This window comes from Saccoglossus kowalevskii, chromosome 7, assembly GCF_978046115.1.
Source record: "Saccoglossus kowalevskii chromosome 7, keSacKowa6.1, whole genome shotgun sequence".
NCBI lineage: Eukaryota > Metazoa > Hemichordata > Enteropneusta > Harrimaniidae > Saccoglossus > Saccoglossus kowalevskii.
The window spans coordinates 18,264,132-18,287,816 of record NC_140647.1 but is presented as its reverse complement, the minus strand read 5'-3'; the positions used below and the strand labels follow the sequence as shown (position 1 = coordinate 18,287,816).

The 23,685-nt window shown below is 38.5% G+C and overlaps 1 protein-coding gene across 1 annotated transcript in view; it reads left to right on the top strand.

Moving 5' to 3' along the window:
* The window catches only part of LOC100372363 (all-trans-retinol 13,14-reductase-like), a 48,750-nt gene that overhangs the window by 22,545 nt on the left and 2,520 nt on the right, over positions 1–23,685 (top strand). The window contains exons 2-7 of the mRNA XM_085501213.1: positions 15,856–16,038; positions 18,469–18,710; positions 20,855–21,056; positions 21,540–21,737; positions 22,356–22,475; positions 22,864–23,121. Coding sequence (XP_085357339.1) covers positions 15,856–16,038; positions 18,469–18,710; positions 20,855–21,056; positions 21,540–21,737; positions 22,356–22,475; positions 22,864–23,121 — 1,203 coding nt within the window. The remainder of the gene's footprint in view (positions 1–15,855; positions 16,039–18,468; positions 18,711–20,854; positions 21,057–21,539; positions 21,738–22,355; positions 22,476–22,863; positions 23,122–23,685) is intronic.

Here is a 23,685-nt window from a genome sequence, read left to right as displayed (position 1 = left end):
TTTTTTCCTAGGATTTTACCACCTAACTAGAGTAAGGGTGTGACCTTCCTGCCAATTTTGAGTGAAATCGGCACACCCCAAAAAATCACAGCAGAATTAAAATGTGAAGACGCTGAAAATCACACACCCCCTCCCCCCACACCCCCCCACACAATGACCTGAAAAATAACTACAATTACACTGCTAATGGGACTGTTTGTAGCAATCACACTGCTAATGTGGCTAGTCTTAGTAATCACACTGCTAAAATGGCTATTTGTAGCAATCACACTGCTAATGTGGCTAGTCTTAGTAATCACACTGCTATTGCGGGTATTTGTAGCACTGACACTGACAATGTGGCTAGTCTTAGCATTCACACTGCTAAAGTGGCTAGTCTTAGAAATCACACTGCTAATGTGGCTAGTCTTAGCAATCACACTGCTAATGTGGCTAGTCTTAGCAATCACACTGCTATTATGGCTAGTCTTAGAAATCACACTGCTAATGTGGCTAGTCTTAGCAATCACACTGCTATTGTGGCTAGTCTTAGCAATCACACTGCTATTATGGCTAGTCTTGGTAATCACACTGCTAACAGGCTATTTGTAGCAATCACACTACTAATGTGGCTAGTCTTAGCAACCACACTGCTAATGTGGCTATTCATAGCAATCACACTGCTATTGTGGCTAGTCTTAGAAATCACACTGCTAATGTGGCTAGTCTTAGCAATCACACTGCTAATGTGGCTAGTCTTAGCAATCACACTGCTATTATGGCTAGTCTTAGAAGTCACACTGCTAATGTGGCTAGTCTTAGCAATCACACTGCTATTATGGCTAGTCTTAGCAATCACACTGCTAATGTGGCTAGTCTTAGAAATCACACTGCTAATGTGGCTAGTCTTAGCAATCACACTGCTAATGTGGCTAGTCTTAGCAATCACACTGCTAATGCGGGTATTTGTAGCACACTGACAATGTGGCTAGTCTTAGTAATCACACTGCTAATGTGGCTAGTCTCAGCAATCACACTGCTAATGTGGCTAGTCTTAGAAATCACACTGCTAATGTGGCTAGTCTTAGTAATCACACTGCTATTGCGGGTATTTGTAGCACTGACACTGACAATGTGGCTAGTCTTAGCAATCACACTGCTAATGTGGCTAGTCTTAGAACTCACACTGCTAATGTGGCTAGTCTTAGCAATCACACTGCTAATGTGGCTAGTCTTAGCAATAACACTGCTAATGTGGGTATTTGTAGCACTGACACTGACAATGTGGCTAGTCTTAGTAATCACACTGCTAATGTGGCTAGTCTCAGCAATCACACTGCTAATGTGGCTAGTCTTAGAAATCACACTGCTAATGTAGCTAGTCTTAGCAATCACACTGCTAATGTGGCTAGTCTTAGCAATCACACTGCCATTATGGCTAGTCTTAGCAATCACATTGCTATTATGGCTAGTCTTAGCCATCAACTGCTATTATGGCTAGTCTTAGCAATCACACTGCTAATGTGGCTAGTCTTAGAAATCACACTGCTATTATGGCTAGTCTTAGCAATCAACTGCTATTATGGCTAGTCTTAGCAATCACACTGCTAATGTGGCTAGTCTTAGAAATCACACTGCTAATGTAGCTAGTCTTAGCAATCACACTGCTAATGTGGCTAGTCTTAGCAATCACACTGCTAATGTAGCTAGTCTTAGCAATCACACTGCTATTATGGCTAGTCTTAGCAACCACACTGCTAATGTGGCTAGTCTTAGCAATCACACTGCTAATGTAGCTAGTCTTAGCAATCACACTGCTATTGTGGCTAGTCTTAGCAATCACACTGCTATTGTGGCTAGTCTTAGCAATCACACTGCTATTATGGCTAGTCTTGGTAATCACACTGCTAACAGGCTATTTGTAGCAATCACACTACTAATGTGGCTAGTCTTAGCAACCACACTGCTAATGTGGCTATTCATAGCAATCACACTGCTATTGTGGCTAGTCTGAGCAATCACACTGCTAATGTGGCTAGTCTTAGCAATCACACTGCTATTGTGGCTAGTCTTAGCAATCACACTGCTATTGTGGCTAGTCTTAGCAATCACACTCCTATTGTGGCTAGTCTTAGCAATCACACTATTATGGCTAGTCTTAGAAATCGCACTGCTAATGTGGCTAGTCTTAGAAATCACACTGCTAATGTGGCTAGTCTTAGCAATCATACTCCTATTGTGGCTAGTCTTAGCAATCACACTGCTAATGTGGCTAGTCTTAGCAATCACACTGCTATTGTGGCTAGTCATAGCAATTACACTGATATTGTGGCTAGTCTTAGCAATCACACTATTATGGCTAGTCTTAGCAATCACATTGCTAATGTGGCTAGTCTTAGAAATCACACTGCTAATGTGGCTAGTCTTAGGAATCACACTGCTAATGTGGCTAGTCTTAGCAATCATACTCCTATTGTGGCTTGTCTTAGCAATCACACTGCTATTATGGCTAGTCTTAGCAATCACACTACTATTGTGGCTAGTCTTAGCAATCACACTGCTATTCTGGCTAGTCTCAGCAATCACACTGCTAATGTGGCTAGTCATAGCAATCACACTGCTATTGTGGCTAGTCTTAGCAATCGCACTGCTATTGTGGCTAGTCTTAGCAATCACACTACAGTCACTACTATTGTGGCTAGTCTTAGCAATCACACTGCTATTGTGGCTAGTCTTAGCAAACACACCTGCTATTGTGGCTAGTCTTAGCAATCACACTGCTATTATGGCTAGCCTTGGTAATCACACTGCTAACGGGCTATTTGTAGCAATCACACTACTAATGTGGCTAGTCTTAGCAACCACACTGCTATGTGGCTAGTTTTAGCAATCACACTGCTAATGAGGCTATTCATAGCAATCGCACTGCTATTGTGGCTAGTCTGAGCAATCACACTGCTATTGTGGCTAGTCTTAGCAATCACACTCCTATTGTGGCTAGTCTTAGCAATCACACTGCTATTGTGGCTAGTCATAGCAATTATACTCCTATTGTGGCTAGTCTTAGCAATCACACTATTATGGCTAGTCTTAGCAATCACACTGCTAATGTGGCTAGTCTTAGCAATCACACTACTAATGTGGCTAGTCTTAGCAATCACACTGCTAATGTGGCTAGTCTTAGCAATTATACTCCTATTGTGGCTAGTCTTAGAAATCACACTGCTAATGTGGCTAGTCTTAGAAATCACACTGCTAATGTGGCTAGTCTTAGCAATCACACTGCTAATGTGGCTAGTCTTAGAAATCACACTGCTAATGTGGCTAGTCTTAGCAATCACACTGCTAATGTGGCTAGTCTTAGAAATCACACTGCTAATGTGGCTAGTCTTAGCAATCACACTGCTAATGTGGCTAGTCTTAGCAATCACACTCCTATTGTGGCTAGTCTTAGCAATCACACTGCTATTGTGGCTAGTCTTAGCAATCACACTGCTATTGTGGCTAGTCTTAGCAATCACACTGCTATTGTGGCTAGTCTTAGCAATCACACTATTATGGCTAGTCTTAGCAATCACACTGCTAATGTGGCTAGTCTTAGAAATCGCACTCCTATTGTGGCTAGTCTCAGCAATCACACTGCTAATGTGGCTAGTTTTAGCAATCACACTGCTATTATGGCTAGTCTTAGCAATCACACTGCTAATGTGGCTAGTCATATCAATCACACTTCTATTATGGCTAGTCTCAGCAATCACACTGCTAATGTGGCAAGTCTTAGCAATCACACTGCTAATGTGGCTAGTCTTAGCAATCACACTGCTATTGTGGCTAGTCTTAGCAATCACACTGCTATTGTGGCTAGTCTTAGCAATCACACTGCTAATGTGGCTAGTCTTAGCTATCACACTGCTATTGTGGCTAGTCTTAGCAATCACACTCCTATTGTGGCTAATCTCAGCAATCACACTGCTAATGTGGCTAGTTTTAGCAATCACATTGCTAATGTGGCTAGTCATAGCATTCACACTTCTATTATGGCTAGTCATAGCAATCACACTTCTATTATGGCTAGTCTTAGCAATCACACTGCTATTATGGCTAGTCTTAGCAATCACACTGCTATTATGGCTAGTCTTAGCAATCACACTGTTGATGTGTCTTAGTGCTAATATTTCATGTGTGGCTGTCTCAGCATTAACATTGCTAATGTGGCTAGTCTTAGCAATCACACTGCTATTATGGCTAGTCTTAGCAATCACTCTGCTGATGTGCTAATATTTCATGTGTGGCTGTCTCAGCATTAACATTGCTAATGTGGCTAGTCTTAGCAATCACACTGCTATTATGGCTAGTCTTAGCAATCACACTGCTGATGTGTCTTAGTGCTAATATTTCATGTGTGGCTGTCTCAGCATTAACATTGCTATTGTGGCTAGTCTTAGCAATCACACTGCTATTATGGCTAGTCTTAGCAATCACACTGCTGATGTGTCTTAGTGCTAATATTTCATGTGTGGCTGTCTCAGCATTAACATTGCTAATGTGGCTAGTCTTAGCAATCACACTGCTATTATGGCTAGTCTTAGCAATCACACTGCTGATGTGTCTTAGTGCTAATATTTCATGTGTGGCTGTCTCAGCATTAACATTGCTATTGTGGCTAGTCTTAGCAATCACACTGCTATTATGGCTAGTCTTAGCAATCACACTGCTGATGTGTCTTAGTGCTAATATTTCATGTGTGGCTGTCTCAGCATTAACATTGCTATTGTGGCTAGTCTTAGCAATCACACTGCTATTATGGCTAGTCTTAGCAATCACACTGCTGATGTGTCTTAGTGCTAATATTTCATGTGTGGCTGTCTCAGCATTAACATTGCTATTGTGGCTAGTCTTAGCAATCACACTGCTGATGTGTCTTAGTGCTAATATTTCATGTGTGGCTGTCTCAGCATTAACATTGCTATTGTGGCTAGTCTTAGCAATCACACTGCTATTATGGCTAGTCTTAGCAATCACACTGCTGATGTGTCTTGGTGCTAATATTTCATGTGTGGCTGTCTCAGCATTAACATTGCTATTGTGGCTAGTCTTAGCAATCACACTGCTGATGTGGCTTAGTGCTAACATTTCATGTGTGGCTGTCTCAGCATTAACATTGCTATTGTGGCTAGTCTTAGCAATCACATTGCTATTATGGCTAGTCTTAACAATCAACTGCTATTATGGCTAGTCTTAGCAATCACACTGCTAATGTGGCTAGTTTTAGAAATCACACTGCTAATGTGGCTAGTCTTAGCAATCACACTGCTAATGTAGCTAGTCTTAGCAATCACACTGCTATTATGGCTAGTCTTGGTAATCACACTGCTAACGGGCTATTTGTAGCAATCACACTACTAATGTGGCTAGTCTTAGCAACCACACTGCTAATGTGGCTATTCATAGCAATCACACTGCTATTGTGGCTAGTCTGAGCAATCACACTGCTAATGTGGCTAGTCTTAGCAATCACACTGCTATTGTGGCTAGTCTTAGCAATCACACTCCTATTGTGGCTAGTCTTAGCAATCACACTCCTATTGTGGCTAGTCTTAGCAATCACACTATTATGGCTAGTCTTAGCAATCACACTGCTAATGTGGCTAGTCTTAGAAATCGCACTGCTAATGTGGCTAGTCTTAGAAATCACACTGCTAATGTGGCTAGTCTTAGCAATCACACTCCTATTGTGGCTAGTCTTAGCAATCACACTATTATGGCTAGTCTTAGCAATCATACTCCTATTGTGGCTAGTCTTAGCAATCACACTGCTAATGTGGCTAGTCTTAGCAATCACACTGCTATTGTGGCTAGTCATAGCAATTACACTGATATTGTGGCTAGTCTTAGCAATCACACTATTATGGCTAGTCTTAGCAATCACACTGCTATTATGGCTAGTCTTAGCAATCACACTACTATTGTGGCTAGTCTTAGCAATCACACTGCTATTATGGCTAGTCTTAGCAATCACACTGCTATTCTGGCTAGTCTCAGCAATCACACTGCTAATGTGGCTAGTCATAGCAATCACACTGCTATTGTGGCTAGTCTTAGCAATCGCACTGCTATTATGGCTAGTCTTAGCAATCACACTACTATTGTGGCTAGTCTTAGCAATCACACTGCTATTCTGGCTAGTCTTAGCAATCACACTGCTATTGTGGCTAGTCTTAGCAATCACACTGCTATTGTGGCTAGTCTTAGCAATCACACTATTATGGCTAGTCTGAGCAATCACACTGCTATTGTGGCTAGTCTTAGCAATCACACTGCTATTGTGGCTAGTCTTAGCAATTATACTCCTATTGTGGCTAGTCTTAGCAATCACACTATTATGGCTAGTCTTAGCAATCACACTGCTAATGTGGCTAGTCTTAGCAATCACACTGCTAATGTGGCTAGTCTTAGCAATCACACTGCTAATGTGGCTAGTCTTAGCAATCACACTGCTAATGTGGCTAGTCTTAGAAATCACACTGCTAATGTGGCTAGTCTTAGAAATCACACTGCTAATGTGGCTAGTCTTAGAAATCACACTGCTAATGTGGCTAGTCTTAGAAATCACACTGCTAATGTGGCTAATCTTAGAAATCACACTGCTGATGTGTCTTGGTGCTAATATTTCATGTGTGGCTGTCTCAGCATTAACATTGCTATTGTGGCTAGTCTTAGCAATCACACTGCTATTATGGCTAGTCTTAGCAATCACACTGCTGATGTGTCTTGGTGCTAATATTTCATGTGTGGCTGTCTCAGCATTAACATTGCTATTGTGGCTAGTCTTAGCAATCACACTGCTGATGTGGCTTAGTGCTAATATTTCATGTGTGGCTGTCTCAGCATTAACATTGCTATTGTGGCTAGTCTTAGCAATCACATTGCTATTATGGCTAGTCTTAGCAATCAACTGCTATTATGGCTAGTCTTAGCAATCACACTGCTAATGTGGCTAGTTTTAGAAATCACACTGCTAATGTGGCTAGTCTTAGCAATCACACTGCTAATGTAGCTAGTCTTAGCAATCACACTGCTATTATGGCTAGTCTTGGTAATCACACTGCTAACGGGCTATTTGTAGCAATCACACTACTAATGTGGCTAGTCTTAGCAACCACACTGCTAATGTGGCTATTCATAGCAATCACACTGCTATTGTGGCTAGTCTGAGCAATCACACTGCTAATGTGGCTAGTCTTAGCAATCACACTGCTATTGTGGCTAGTCTTAGCAATCACACTCCTATTGTGGCTAGTCTTAGCAATCACACTCCTATTGTGGCTAGTCTTAGCAATCACACTATTATGGCTAGTCTTAGCAATCACACTGCTAATGTGGCTAGTCTTAGAAATCGCACTGCTAATGTGGCTAGTCTTAGAAATCACACTGCTAATGTGGCTAGTCTTAGCAATCATACTCCTATTGTGGCTAGTCTTAGCAATCACACTGCTAATGTGGCTAGTCTTAGCAATCACACTGCTATTGTGGCTAGTCATAGCAATTACACTGATATTGTGGCTAGTCTTAGCAATCACACTATTATGGCTAGTCTTAGCAATCACACTGCTATTATGGCTAGTCTTAGCAATCACACTACTATTGTGGCTAGTCTTAGCAATCACACTGCTATTATGGCTAGTCTTAGCAATCACACTGCTATTCTGGCTAGTCTCAGCAATCACACTGCTAATGTGGCTAGTCATAGCAATCACACTGCTATTGTGGCTAGTCTTAGCAATCGCACTGCTATTATGGCTAGTCTTAGCAATCACACTACTATTGTGGCTAGTCTTAGCAATCACACTGCTATTCTGGCTAGTCTTAGCAATCACACTGCTATTGTGGCTAGTCTTAGCAATCACACTATTATGGCTAGTCTGAGCAATCACACTGCTATTGTGGCTAGTCTTAGCAATCACACTGCTATTGTGGCTAGTCTTAGCAATCACACTGCTATTGTGGCTAGTCATAGCAATTATACTCCTATTGTGGCTAGTCTTAGCAATCACACTATTATGGCTAGTCTTAGCAATCACACTGCTAATGTGGCTAGTCTTAGCAATCACACTGCTAATGTGGCTAGTCTTAGCAATCACACTGCTAATGTGGCTAGTCTTAGCAATCACACTGCTAATGTGGCTAGTCTTAGAAATCACACTGCTAATGTGGCTAGTCTTAGAAATCACACTGCTAATGTGGCTAGTCTTAGAAATCACACTGCTAATGTGGCTAATCTTAGAAATCACACTGCTAATGTGGCTAGTCTTAGCAATCACACTGCTAATGTAGCTAGTCTTAGAAATCACACTGCTAATGTGGCTAGTCTTAGCAATCACTCTGCTAATGTGGCTAGTCTTAGCAATCACACTCCTATTGTGGCTAGTCTTAGCAATCACACTGCTATTGTGGCTAGTCTTAGCAATCACACTATTATGGCTAGTCTTAGCAATCATACTCCTATTGTGGCTAGTCTTAGCAATCACACTGCTATTGTGGCTAGTCTTAGCAATCACACTGCTATTGTGGCTAGTCTTAGCAATCACACTATTATGGCTAGTCTTAGCAATCACACTGCTAATGTGGCTAGTCTTAGAAATCGCACTCTTATTGTGGCTAGTCTCAGCAATCACACTGCTAATGTGGCTAGTTTTAGCAATCACACTGCTATTATGGCTAGTCTTAGCAATCACACTGCTAATGTGGCTAGTCATATCAATCACACTTCTATTATGGCTAGTCTCAGCAATCACACTGCTAATGTGGCAAGTCTTAGCAATCACACTGCTAATGTGGCTAGTCTTAGCAATCACACTGCTATTGTGGCTAGTCTTAGCAATCACACTGCTAATGTGGCTAGTCTTAGCTATCACACTGCTATTGTGGCTAGTCTTAGCAATCACACTCCTATTGTGGCTAATCTCAGCAATCACACTGCTAATGTGGCTAGTTTTAGCAATCACACTGCTAATGTGGCTAGTCATAGCATTCACACTTCTATTATGGCTAGTCATAGCAATCACACTTCTATTATGGCTAGTCTTAGCAATCACACTGCTATTATGGCTAGTCTTAGCAATCACACTGCTATTATGGCTAGTCTTAGCAATCACACTGCTATTATGGCTAGTCTTAGCAATCACACTGTTGATGTGTCTTAGTGCTAATATTTCATGTGTGGCTGTCTCAGCATTAACATTGCTAATGTGGCTAGTCTTAGCAATCACACTGCTATTATGGCTAGTCTTAGCAATCACTCTGCTGATGTGTCTTAGTGCTAATATTTCATGTGTGGCTGTCTCAGCATTAACATTGCTAATGTGGCTAGTCTTAGCAATCACACTGCTATTATGGCTAGTCTTAGCAATCACACTGCTGATGTGTCTTAGTGCTAATATTTCATGTGTGGCTGTCTCAGCATTAACATTGCTATTGTGGCTAGTCTTAGCAATCACACTGCTATTATGGCTAGTCTTAGCAATCACACTGCTGATGTGTCTTAGTGCTAATATTTCATGTGTGGCTGTCTCAGCATTAACATTGCTATTGTGGCTAGTCTTAGCAATCACACTGCTGATGTGTCTTAGTGCTAATATTTCATGTGTGGCTGTCTCAGCATTAACATTGCTAATGTGGCTAGTCTTAGCAATCACACTGCTATTATGGCTAGTCTTAGCAATCACACTGCTATTATGGCTAGTCTTAGCAATCACACTGCTGATGTGTCTTAGTGCTAATATTTCATGTGTGGCTGTCTCAGCATTAACATTGCTATTGTGGCTAGTCTTAGCAATCACACTGCTATTATGGCTAGTCTTAGCAATCACACTGCTGATGTGTCTTAGTGCTAATATTTCATGTGTGGCTGTCTCAGCATTAACATTGCTATTGTGGCTAGTCTTAGCAATCACACTGCTGATGTGTCTTAGTGCTAATATTTCATGTGTGGCTGTCTCAGCATTAACATTGCTATTGTGGCTAGTCTTAGCAATCACACTGCTGATGTGGCTTAGTGCTAATATTTCATGTGTGGCTGTCTCAGCATTAACATTGCTATTGTGGCTAGTCTTAGCAATCACATTGCTATTATGGCTAGTCTTAGCAATCAACTGCTATTATGGCTAGTCTTAGCAATCACACTGCTAATGTGGCTAGTTTTAGCAATCACACTGCTAATGTGGCTAGTTTTAGCAATCACACTGCTAATGTGGCTAGTCTTAGCAATCACACTGCTAATGTAGCTAGTCTTAGCAATCACACTGCTATTATGGCTAGTCTTAGCAATCACACTGCTATTATGGCTAGTCTTGGTAATCACACTGCTAACGGGCTATTTGTAGCAATCACACTACTAATGTGGCTAGTCTTAGCAACCACACTGCTAATGTGGCTATTCATAGCGATCGCACTGCTATTGTGGCTAGTCTGAGCAATCACACTGCTAATGTGGCTAGTCTTAGCAATCACACTGCTATTGTGGCTAGTCTTAGCAATCACACTCCTATTGTGGCTAGTCTTAGCAATCACACTCCTATTGTGGCTAGTCTTAGCAATCACACTATTATGGCTAGTCTTAGCAATCACACTGCTAATGTGGCTAGTCTTAGAAATCACACTGCTAATGTGGCTAGTCTTAGCAATCATACTTCTATTGTAGCTAGTCTTAGCAATCACACTGCTAATGTAGCTAGTCTTAGCAATCACACTGCTATTGTGGCTAGTCATAGCAATTACACTGATATTGTGGCTAGTCTTAGCAATCACACTGCTAATGTGGCTAGTCTTAGCAATCATACTCCTATTGTGGCTTGTCTTAGCAATCACACTGCTATTATGGCTAGTCTTAGCAATCACACTGCTATTATGGCTAGTCTTGGCAATCACACTGCTATTATGGCTAGTCTTGGTAATCACACTGCTAACGGGCTATTTGTAGCAATCACACTACTAATGTGGCTAGTCTTAGCAACCACACTGCTAATGTGGCTATTCATAGCGATCGCACTGCTATTGTGGCTAGTCTGAGCAATCACACTGCTAATGTGGCTAGTCTTAGCAATCACACTGCTATTGTGGCTAGTCTTAGCAATCACACTCCTATTGTGGCTAGTCTTAGCAATCACACTCCTATTGTGGCTAGTCTTAGCAATCACACTATTATGGCTAGTCTTAGCAATCACACTGCTAATGTGGCTAGTCTTAGAAATCACACTGCTAATGTGGCTAGTCTTAGCAATCATACTTCTATTGTAGCTAGTCTTAGCAATCACACTGCTAATGTAGCTAGTCTTAGCAATCACACTGCTATTGTGGCTAGTCATAGCAATTACACTGATATTGTGGCTAGTCTTAGCAATCACACTGCTAATGTGGCTAGTCTTAGCAATCATACTCCTATTGTGGCTTGTCTTAGCAATCACACTGCTATTATGGCTAGTCTTAGCAATCACACTACTATTGTGGCTAGTCTTAGCAATCACACTGCTATTCTGGCTAGTCTCAGCAATCACACTGCTAATGTGGCTAGTCATAGCAATCGCACTGCTATTGTGGCTAGTCTTAGCAATCGCACTGCTATTATGGCTAGTCTTAGCAATCACACTACTATTGTGGCTAGTCTTAGCAATCACACTGCTATTCTGGCTAGTCTTAGCAATCACACTGCTATTGTGGCTAGTCTTAGCAATCACACTATTATGGCTAGTCTTAGCAATCACACTGCTAATGTGGCTAGTCTTAGCAATCACACTGCTAATGTGGCTAGTCTTAGCAATCACACTGCTAATGTGGCTAGTCTTAGCAATTGTACTCCTATTGTGGCTAGTCTTAGAAATCACACTGCTAATGTGGCTAGTCTTAGCAATCACACTGCTAATGTGGCTAGTCTTAGAAATCACACTGCTAATGTGGCTAGTCTTAGCAATCACACTGCTAATGTGGCTAGTCTTAGCAATCACACTGCTATTGTGGCTAGTCTTAGCAATCACACTATTATGGCTAGTCTTAGCAATCACACTATTATGGCTAGTCTTAGCAATCATACTGCTATTGTGGCTAGTCTTAGCAATCACACTGCTATTGTGGCTAGTCTTAGCAATCACACTGCTATTGTGGCTAGTCTTAGCAATCACACTATTATGGCTAGTTTTAGCAATCACACTGCTAATGTGGCTAGTCATATCAATCACACTTCTATTATGGCTAGTCTCAGCAATCACACTGCTATTATGGCTAGTCTTAGCAATCACACTGCTAATGTGGCTAGTCATATCAATCACACTTCTATTATGGCTAGTCTCAGCAATCACACTGCTAATATGGCAAGTCTCAGCAATCACACTGCTAATGTGGCTAGTCTTAGCAATCACACTGCTATTGTGGCTAGTCTTAGCAATCACACTGCTAATGTGGCTAGTCTTAGCAATCACACTGCTAATGTGGCTAGTCTTAGCTATCACACTGCTATTGTGGCTAGTTTTAGCAATCACACTGCTAATGTGGCTAGTCATAGCATTCACACTTCTATTATGGCTAGTCTTAGCAATCACACTTCTATTATGGCTAGTCTTAGCAATCACACTTCTATTATGGCTAGTCTGAGCAATCACACTGATATTATGGCTAGTCTTAGCAATCACACTGCTATTATGGCTAGTCTTAGCAATCACACTGCTAATGTGGCTAGTCTTAGCAATCACACTGTTGACGTGTCTTAGTGCTAATATTTCATGTGTGGCTGTCTCAGCATTAACATTGCTAATGTGGCTAGTCTTAGCAATCACACTGCTATTATGGCTAGTCTTAGCAATCACTCTGCTGATGTGTCTTAGTGCTAATATTTCATGTTTGGCTGTCTCAGCATTAACATTGCTAATGTGGCTAGTCTTAGCAATCACACTGCTATTATGGCTAGTCTTAGCAATCACACTGCTGATGTGTCTTAGTGCTAATATTTCATGTGTGGCTGTCTCAGCATTAACATTGCTATTGTGGCTAGTCTTAGCAATCACACTGCTATTATGGCTATTCTTAGCAATCACACTGCTGATGTGTCTTAGTGCTAATATTTCATGTGTGGCTGTCTCAGCATTAACATTGCTATTGTGGCTAGTCTTAGCAATCACACTGCTGATGTGTCTTAGTGCTAATATTTCATGTGTGGCTGTCTCAGCATTAACATTGCTAATGTGGCTAGTCTTAGCAATCACACTGCTATTATGGCTAGTCTTAGCAATCACACTGCTGATGTGTCTTAGTGCTAATATTTCATGTGTGGCTGTCTCAGCATTAACATTGCTATTGTGGCTAGTCTTAGCAATCACACTGCTATTATGGCTAGTCTTAGCAATCACACTGCTGATGTGTCTTAGTGCTAATATTTCATGTGTGGCTGTCTCAGCATTAACATTGCTATTGTGGCTAGTCTTAGCAATCACACTGCTATTATGGCTAGTCTTAGCAATCACACTGCTGATGTGTCTTAGTGCTAATATTTCATGTGTGGCTGTCTCAGCATTAACATTGCTATTGTGGCTAGTCTTAGCAATCACACTGCTGATGTGTCTTAGTGCTAATATTTAATGTGTGGCTGTCTCAGCATTAACATTGCTATTGTGGCTAGTCTTAGCAATCACACTGCTATTATGGCTAGTCTTAGCAATCACACTGCTGATGTGTCTTAGTGCTAATATTTCATGTGTGGCTGTCTCAGCATTAACATTGCTATTGTGGCTAGTCTTAGCAATCACACTGCTATTATGGCTAGTCTTAGCAATCACACTGCTGATGTGTCTTAGTGCTAATATTTCATGTGTGGCTGTCTCAGCATTAACATTGCTATTGTGGCTAGTCTTAGCAATCACACTGCTATTGTGGCTAGTCTTAGCAATCACACTGCTATTATGGCTAGTCTTAGCAATCACACTGCTGATGTGTCTTAGTGCTAATATTTCATGTGTGGCTGTCTCAGCATTAACATTGCTATTGTGGCTAGTCTTAGCAATCACACTGCTGATGTGTCTTAGTGCTAATATTTCATGTGTGGCTGTCTCAGCATTATCATTGCTATTGTGGCTAGTCTTAGCAATCACACTGCTATTATGGCTAGTCTTAGCAATCACACTGCTGATGTGTCTTAGTGCTAATATTTCATGTGTGGCTGTCTCAGCATTAACATTGCTATTGTGGCTAGTCTTAGCAATCACACTGCTGATGTGGCTTAGTGCTAATATTTCATGTGTGGCTGTCTCAGCATTAACATTGCTATTGTGGCTAGTCTTAGCAATCACACTGCTATTATGGCTAGTCTTAGCAATCACACTGCTATTATGGCTAGTCTTAGCAATCACACTGCTGATGTGTCTTAGTGCTAATATTTCATGTGTGGCTGTCTCAGCATTAACATTGCTATTGTGGCTAGTCTTAGCAATCACACTGCTATTATGGCTATTCTTAGCAATCACACTGCTGATGTGTCTTAGTGCTAATATTTCATGTGTGGCTGTCTCAGCATTAACATTGCTATTGTGGCTAGTCTTAGCAATCACACTGCTGATGTGTCTTAGTGCTAATATTTCATGTGTGGCTGTCTCAGCATTAACATTGCTAATGTGGCTAGTCTTAGCAATCATACTGCTATTATGGCTAGTCTTAGCAATCACACTGCTGATGTGTCTTAGTGCTAATATTTCATGTGTGGCTGTCTCAGCATTAACATTGCTATTGTGGCTAGTCTTAGCAATCACACTGCTATTATGGCTATTCTTAGCAATCACACTGCTGATGTGTCTTAGTGCTAATATTTCATGTGTGGCTGTCTCAGCATTAACATTGCTATTGTGGCTAGTCTTAGCAATCACACTGCTGATGTGTCTTAGTGCTAATATTTCATGTGTGGCTGTCTCAGCATTAACATTGCTAATGTGGCTAGTCTTAGCAATCACACTGCTATTATGGCTAGTCTTAGCAATCACACTGCTGATGTGTCTTAGTGCTAATATTTCATGTGTGGCTGTCTCAGCATTAACATTGCTATTGTGGCTAGTCTTAGCAATCACACTGCTATTATGGCTAGTCTTAGCAATCACACTGCTGATGTGTCTTAGTGCTAATATTTCATGTGTGGCTGTCTCAGCATTAACATTGCTATTGTGGCTAGTCATAGCAATCACACTGCTATTATGGCTAGTCTTAGCAATCACACTGCTGATGTGTCTTAGTGCTAATATTTCATGTGTGGCTGTCTCAGCATTAACATTGCTATTGTGGCTAGTCTTAGCAATCACACTGCTGATGTGTCTTAGTGCTAATATTTCATGTGTGGCTGTCTCAGCATTAACATTGCTATTGTGGCTAGTCTTAGCAATCACACTGCTATTATGGCTAGTCTTAGCAATCACACTGCTGATGTGTCTTAGTGCTAATATTTCATGTGTGGCTGTCTCAGCATTAACATTGCTATTGTGGCTAGTCTTAGCAATCACACTGCTGATGTGGCTTAGTGCTAATATTTCATGTGTGGCTGTCTCAGCATTAACATTGCTATTGTGGCTAGTCTTAGCAATCACACTGCTATTATGGCTAGTCTTAGCAATCACACTGCTGATGTGTCTTAGTGCTAATATTTCATGTGTGGCTGTCTCAGCATTAACATTGCTATTGTGGCTAGTCTTAGCAATCACACTGCTATTATGGCTAGTCTTAGCAATCACACTGCTATTATGGCTAGTCTTAGCAATCACACTGCTGATGTGTCTTAGTGCTAATATTTCATGTGTGGCTGTCTCAGCATTAACATTGCTAGGTCTTGTTTATAATCCACTATTTCTGTTCTAGGTTTTGTTGCAAAGAAAGTTCCAGATAACTTAGATGCTATTGTCATTGGTAGTGGTATTGGAGGTCTCTCAGTTGCTTCCCTCTTAGCCAGAGCAGGAAAGAAAGTATTGGTATTAGAACAACATGACCAGGCTGGTGGATGTTGTCATACATTTATTGAAAAAGGATATGAATTTGATGTGGGTAAGATATCTTAACATTGTATGTATACAACCCTGACTGGTGAATGATGTCATACATTTATTGACAAGGGATATAAATTTGATGTGGGTAAGATATCTTAACATTGTATGTGTACAACCCTGACTGGTGAATGATGTCATACATTTATTGACAAGGGATATGAATTTGATGTGGGTAAGATATCTTAACATTGTATGTGTACAACCCTGACTGGTGGATGATGTCATACATTTATTGACAAGGGATATGAATTTGATGTGGGTAAGATATCTTAACATTGTATGTGTACAACCCTGACTGGTGGATGATGTCATACATTTATTGACAAGGGATATGAATTTGATGTGGGTAAGATATCTTATCATTGTATGTGTACAACCCTGACTGGTGAATGATGTCATACATTTATTGACAAGGGATATAAATTTGATGTGGGTAAGATATCTTATCATTGTATGTGTACAACCCTAACTGGTAGATGATGTCATACATTTATTGACAAGGGATATGAATTTGATGTGGGTAAGATATCTTAACATTGTATGTGTACAACCCTGACTGGTGGATGATGTCATACATTTATTGACAAGGGATATAAATTTGATGTGGGTAAGATATCTTAACATTGTATGTGTACAACCCTGACTGGTGAATGATGTCATACATTTATTGACAAGGGATATGAATTTGATGTGGGTAAGATATCTTATCATTGTATGTGTACAACCCTGACTGGTGAATGATGTCATACATTTATTGACAAGGGATATAAATTTGATGTGGGTAAGATATCTTAACATTGTATGTGTACAACCCTGACTGGTGAATGATGTCATACATTTATTGACAAGGGATATGAATTTGATGTGGGTAAGATATCTTAACATTGTATGTGTACAACCCTGACTGGTGAATGATGTCATACATTTATTGACAAGGGATATAAATTTGATGTGGGTAAGATATCTTAACATTGTATGTGTACAACCCTGACTGGTGAATGATGTCATACATTTATTGACAAGGGATATGAATTTGATGTGGGTAAGATATCTTAACATTGTATGTGTACAACCCTGACTGGTGAATGATGTCATACATTTATTGACAAGGGATATGAATTTGATGTGGGTAAGATATCTTAACATTGTATGTGTACAACCCTAACTGGTAGATGATGTCATACATTTATTGACAAGGGATATAAATTTGATGTGGGTAAGATATCTTAACATTGTATGTGTACAACCCTGACTGGTGAATGATGTCATACATTTATTGACAAGGGATATGAATTTGATGTGGGTAAGATATCTTAACATTGTATGTGTACAACCCTGACTGGTGAATGATGTCATACATTTATTGACAAGGGATATGAATTTGATGTGGGTAAGATATCTTAACATTGTATGTGTACAGCCCTGACTGGTGAATGATGTCATACATTTATTGACAAGGGATATGAATTTGATGTGGGTAAGATATCTTATCATTGTATGTGTACAACCCTGACTGGTGAATGATGTCAAACATTTATTGACAAGGGATATAAATTTGATGTGGGTAAGATATCTTAACATTGTATGTGTACAACCCTAACTGGTGGATGTTGTCATACATTTATTGACAAGGGATATGAATTTGATGTGGGTAAGATATCTTAACATTGTATGTGTACAACCCTAACTGGTGAATGATGTCATACATTTATTGACAAGGGATATGAATTTGATGTGGGTAAGATATCTTAACATTGTATGTGTACAACCCTGACTGGTGAATGATGTCATACATTTATTGACAAGGGATATGAATTTGATGTGGGTAAGATATCTTATCATTGTATGTGTACAGCCCCTACTGGTGGATGTTGTCTTTTATTGGTAGTGAAAAGTGGTATGAATTTCATTTTGGTAAAGTATCTTAAAACTGTGTAGAAATTGTATTTTGAATATGAGTATTGCGGGGAAAACAATTTTAATATCAATTTGAAAAAAATATTAGTTGCTTGATACATTTCACATGATATATAAAGAAATAAATAATATTTCTGTCCTTGTTTAATTTTTTTTTCATCAATGTAATTTTTTCATTTGTTCAGTTTCACCTTTAAAATATGTTATTGACGCAAGGCTGCTATTTGATTTTTTGAACAAATTGACTAGATTATTTTATTAAGTTGAGAAAACAATATATCAGCATTGATATATCGCCTTCTGTTCACGTTGGAATATCACTGGAGCTATGTATATTTCAAACTTTAAAAAACAATTTTACCTAGTAGGTTAATTTGTATATTGAGGGTTGTCTGCATCAAAGATTCTGTTCTGTTTATCTGTAGATGTAGAATAATAGTTTGATATTCTCTAACAAATACAAAATGGCATGATCAAGTTTTCCTGACTTGCTTGTTTTTTCCCATTTTAGGTATCCACTATATTGGAGGAATGAGAAATTTGACTAATTTCAAGGTTTATATTGATCACATTACTGACGGGCAGCTGCAATGGACTGGTGTTGTAGAACCCTACGATACAGTTGTAATTGGAGACAACGAAAAAGCAAGACATTATCCAATGTACGGTGGCAAGGATGAGTTCAAACAAAGTCTCTTGGATAAGTTTCCACAAGAAAAAAAAGCAATTGATAAATACTTTGATCTTCTGAAGGTATGCTGTAATTTTGTCAACATTTTTGACTCCCATGTGCGAAGCACAAAATGGGAGTCTTTGCAGTTAGTGTGTATGTATGTATGTATGTGTGTGTGTGGGACACTGCACAGACCTGATAGTTTTCAGGGTAATATTATAATTTTAATTACCTAATTTGCATAATTAATTAATTTTCAGCTTTTGATGTACTCAAGGACTATGCAGAGATTGATTGTTTTGGGATAAATATTTGTGCATATTAATCACCTAATTTGCATAATTAGTTAATTTTCAGCTTTTACACAGATATCTCAAGTACTAATCATCACATTTCAATGAAACTTGGTACATAGATTCTTTCTGACTATCCAGAGATCTGATTAGTTTTAGGGTGAATAATTGTGCATATTAATTACCTATTTTGCATAATGATTAGTCAATTTTCGGTTTTTCCGCTGATATCTCAAGTACTAATCCTCACATTTCAATGAAACTTGGTACATAGATGTCATAGAACACTGCACAGACCTGATAGTTTTTAGGGTGATATTATAATATTACCGGTAATTACCTAATTTGCATAATTAATTATTTTCAGCTTTTGATGTTTCAAGTAGTAAGCATTACATTTCAATGAATCTTTGTACATAGATACTTGAGGACTATGCAGAGATTGATTGTTTTGCGATAAATATTTGTGCATATTAATCACCTAATTTGCATAGTTACGGTAGTTAATTTTCAGCTTTTTCACGGGTATCTCAAGTACTAATCATCACATTTCAATGAAACTTGATACATAGATCTTTTAGGAGTATCCAGAGACCTGATTAGTTTTAGGGTAAATAATTGTGCATATTAATTACCTAATTTGCATAATTAATTAATTTTCAGCTTTCACACTGATTTCTCAAGTACTAATCATCACATTTCAATGAAACTTTGTACATGGATGCTGTAGGACAATAGACAGACCTGAATCATTGTGGGTTAAAATCTGTACATATTAATTAAATAATTTGCATAATTAACCATTTTTAAGCTATCACACTGATATCTAATTATTCCATTTCAATGAAACTTAGTACAAAGATGCTCTAGGACAATGTACAAACTTGATTAGTTTGGGGTTAAAATCTGTTTATATTAATTCCCTAATTAGCATAATAATTCATAATTTTTGTTGGGTTCCAATCACATTTCAATAAAACTTGGTATATAGATGGTCTGTTACATTGCGCAGACCTCATTAGTTTTACACTCAAGTTGTTCATACTGTATGAATTTTCTGATTTGCATTATTAATTTTCAGCTTTTCCATCAAAATCTCAATCAAGTACAAGTAATTTTGAATTATATTTAATGTGTCTCGAATACTCTCAACACATGGGAGTTTTTTCTAAGCTTTCTTTGATTACATATTGATAATAATATAGAGGATCAGGTAAGAAAAAGTATATGTATTTACATGTCACATAGATGCTCTGGGGTAATACACAACCCTGATTAGTTTTGGTTTGAAATTTATGTGATATGACTCATGGTTTCCGATGACTATATATGGCAATGTAACCTTAATATGCATAACTGTAATATCTTAAAAATTGGTGCAGATAGGGACATGCAACTGGTGCTATAAGTTTGTTGTACGACAAGATATGTGACTGAAATATCAGTTCATCATAATGGGAACCACCCTGAGCATTGCTTGTAGTTATATTTTTGACTCCCGTGTGCAAAGCACACAAAGATGCTCTAGGACAATGTATAAATCTGATTAGTTTGGGGTTAAAATCTGGTCACATTTCAATAAAACTTGGTACATAGATGGTCTGTTACATTGCGCAGACCTAATCAGTTTTACACTCAAATTTGTAACTAGTTAACTATAATTAATTTTCAGCTTTTCCATCAATATCTCAAGTACAAGTAATTAAATTTCAAATTAATTTTTACTGTGTCTTCAATACTCTCTCAGCACACAGGTGTTCTTTCTAAGCTTTCTTTGATTTAACGCTGTGTTTGCTCTATTAGAAGTAAATGCGCTAACTTCATGCCTCCACTATCTTCAGCAGCTCTTCAGTTATTCAGTTCTTCCTAATCTTTCTTTGATTAACTCTATGCTCTAGATTGCTGTCATGGGTTGTTTGTTTATTTTTCAGGCAACTCGTGCAAGTGCTCTTGGTCATGTTATGGCCAAAATAGTTCCAACATGGTGGATCGATTTCCTTGCTTCCACTGGCCTGATACATTACTTCACAAACTATTACAAGTATTCCCAGCGCAGTGTATCAGATGTAATGAATGAGTTAACAGATAACAAAGAGCTACAGACTGTCATTGCATATAGTTTTGGTGACTATGGTGAGTGGCCATGTGTGTTCAATTATTACTTGTGCAATGAAGAATTGCCAAACAAACAAACAGGTCAGGTCAGGTTAGGGGTAGCAGGCAACCAGTCTGTGTACTAATATAGAGTAAATATAACTGGTACATAATTAATCTCAAGTAAGCTTGGGTAGAATTGTTTCCTCCTAAATTTTAGCCAGTATTTTTCTTACAAAATGCTCAGATATATTATTGCATTGTTTCAGGGCTTTTATACTATAAAAGATTGTATATTGTTAGTTTGTACCCATCTATTCCTTTCTTATTTGATCTAAATGGGCAATGTTGTATTAGTTATGCTATTTTTCACAAAACCTTGATAAAAATATATGGTCGCTGAACTATTTTTTGCACAAAACGCAGACCAAACATTAATAAAAATGGTGATTTTTCTGCCATTTATTATTACTTTCTATGGTAAAGATATTTCATCATTTTGAATTATTTCTTTTCTTTCAGGATCTCCACCATCTGAGGGTAGTTTTGCCATGCACTGTGATCTCATCAACCATATGCGTTATGGTGTCTCATATCCAGTCGGCGGTGCCAGTGAAATTGCCTTCCATATCATACCCAGTATAGAGAAGGCTGGTGGTAAAGTCTTAGTTAGAGCTCAAGTTTCGCAGATCTTACTCGAGGACAGTGGAAAAGCATTTGGTAAGTTTGATCTGATTATTGTAACTTATGAGCAGGAACGTAAACCTGGTCTTCGTGTATATGTAGATAGATTTAAATATGCGAAGAAGATTTGCAACAATCTCTGGCTTTTCATCTTGCATATATCATTGGATATGCATACACATCAATAAATTCCTATATATATATATATATATATATATATTCAGTACTACCCCGGTATAGGCCATGGGCCTTACATGTACAATATTAAATATTCGTGAAAATAAATAAATAAACCTCCCCCAGTCATTCCATAAGTTTTCAACGTTTCTGTAATGAAAAGAAAATAATCTTGCCTAGATTTACTAATGTATTTGAATTACTTGAATTAACGAAATAAATTTTGCATTCTGCTGCTGGAGAAAAATAAAAGTGTGGAATAAATTTTAGCCTAAGATTGGCATATTGTGGGCAAATTAGGAACATGTGATATTCATCTTCAATTTGATTACAACAAAATGAACAAAACCTCTGTTCCAGTGGAACCCTCATTCCTTTCCCAGTCTCAATATTTAGCTCATGTGTAGAAATTCTAAAACAAGACGGTGCCCTTCTATAAGTAACATTTGAAATATGTATTGCATTGTGTTTCTGCAGGTGTTCGTGTTCATAAAAGCAGTGGTGATGTTGATATTCATGCTCCAATAATAATATCAGATGCTGGATTCTTTAATACGTTTCAGTCTCTTCTACCACCACAAATTATGGATAAATCAGGTAAATTTATTTAACATCATGTCTAGTTAGACATTGTATCATCTATCCTAGCTACTATGTATTCACCATCTATTTCTTTTATGCTTTGCTCAAATATCTCTATTTTACAAGCTATTGTAATTTTTTTATTTTAACTATTTGGGAATCCCTAAATTATTTTTTCCAGATAGTCTTTCTCCATTTGTATTGTAAAGAGTGGTAACTGATCACATTCAACTTTTGCAAGTTTATTATATATCATATTTAAAATATTTAGATGATAATGATTTTATTCATATATGCTCTGATCTATTTTAAAGTAAGCAAATCTGTTAGTATTGTTGCACCATATGTGTATTCTTAATGTGTAAGTACTCTTTAAATCGTTCAACCATTTTCTTTTCAAAAGGTTTCAAACCTATGGTAAAAAAGGGTACAATTAAACATGGCGTTGGAGCAATGTCAATTTTTGTGGGACTGAAAGGATCCAAAGAAGACCTTGCTCTTGAGGGCCGTAATTGGTGGGTGTATACAAGCAACGACATTACTAATATAACAGAGGAGTATATTGGTAGAAGTGTGGAAAATGTGCTGAAAGATGATATCCCACTCTTATTCATTTCATTTCCATCAGCAAAGGATCCAACATGGGAACAACGTTATCCAGGTAAGTTCAATATCTACTATGTTAGACTGCAACCAACTTATTAAAATATAACAATCGTTTATGTGATTTATATCTGCCATTGCAAGACATGTATCTTATTTTTCATCAAAGTGACTATATGTTGGGAAATATCTTAGAATTTGCATCTTAGAAATGGCCATCTTTACACTTACTCACATCTTAGAAATGGCCATCTTCACACTCACTCACATCTTAGAAATGGCCATCTTCACTTTACTCGCATCTTAGAAATGGCCATCTTCACACTTACTCACATCTTAGAAATGGCCATCTTCACACTTACTCACATCTTAGAAATGGCCATCTTCACACTTACTCACATCTTAGAAATGGCCATCTTCACACTCACTCACATCTTAGAAATGGCCATCTTCACACTTACTCACATCTTAGAAATGGCCATCTTCACACTTACTCACATCTTAGAAATGGCCATCTTTACACTTACTCACATCTTAGAAATGGCCATCTTCACACTTACTCACATCTTAGAAATGGCCATCTTCACACTTACTCACATCTTAGAAATGGCCATCTTCACAC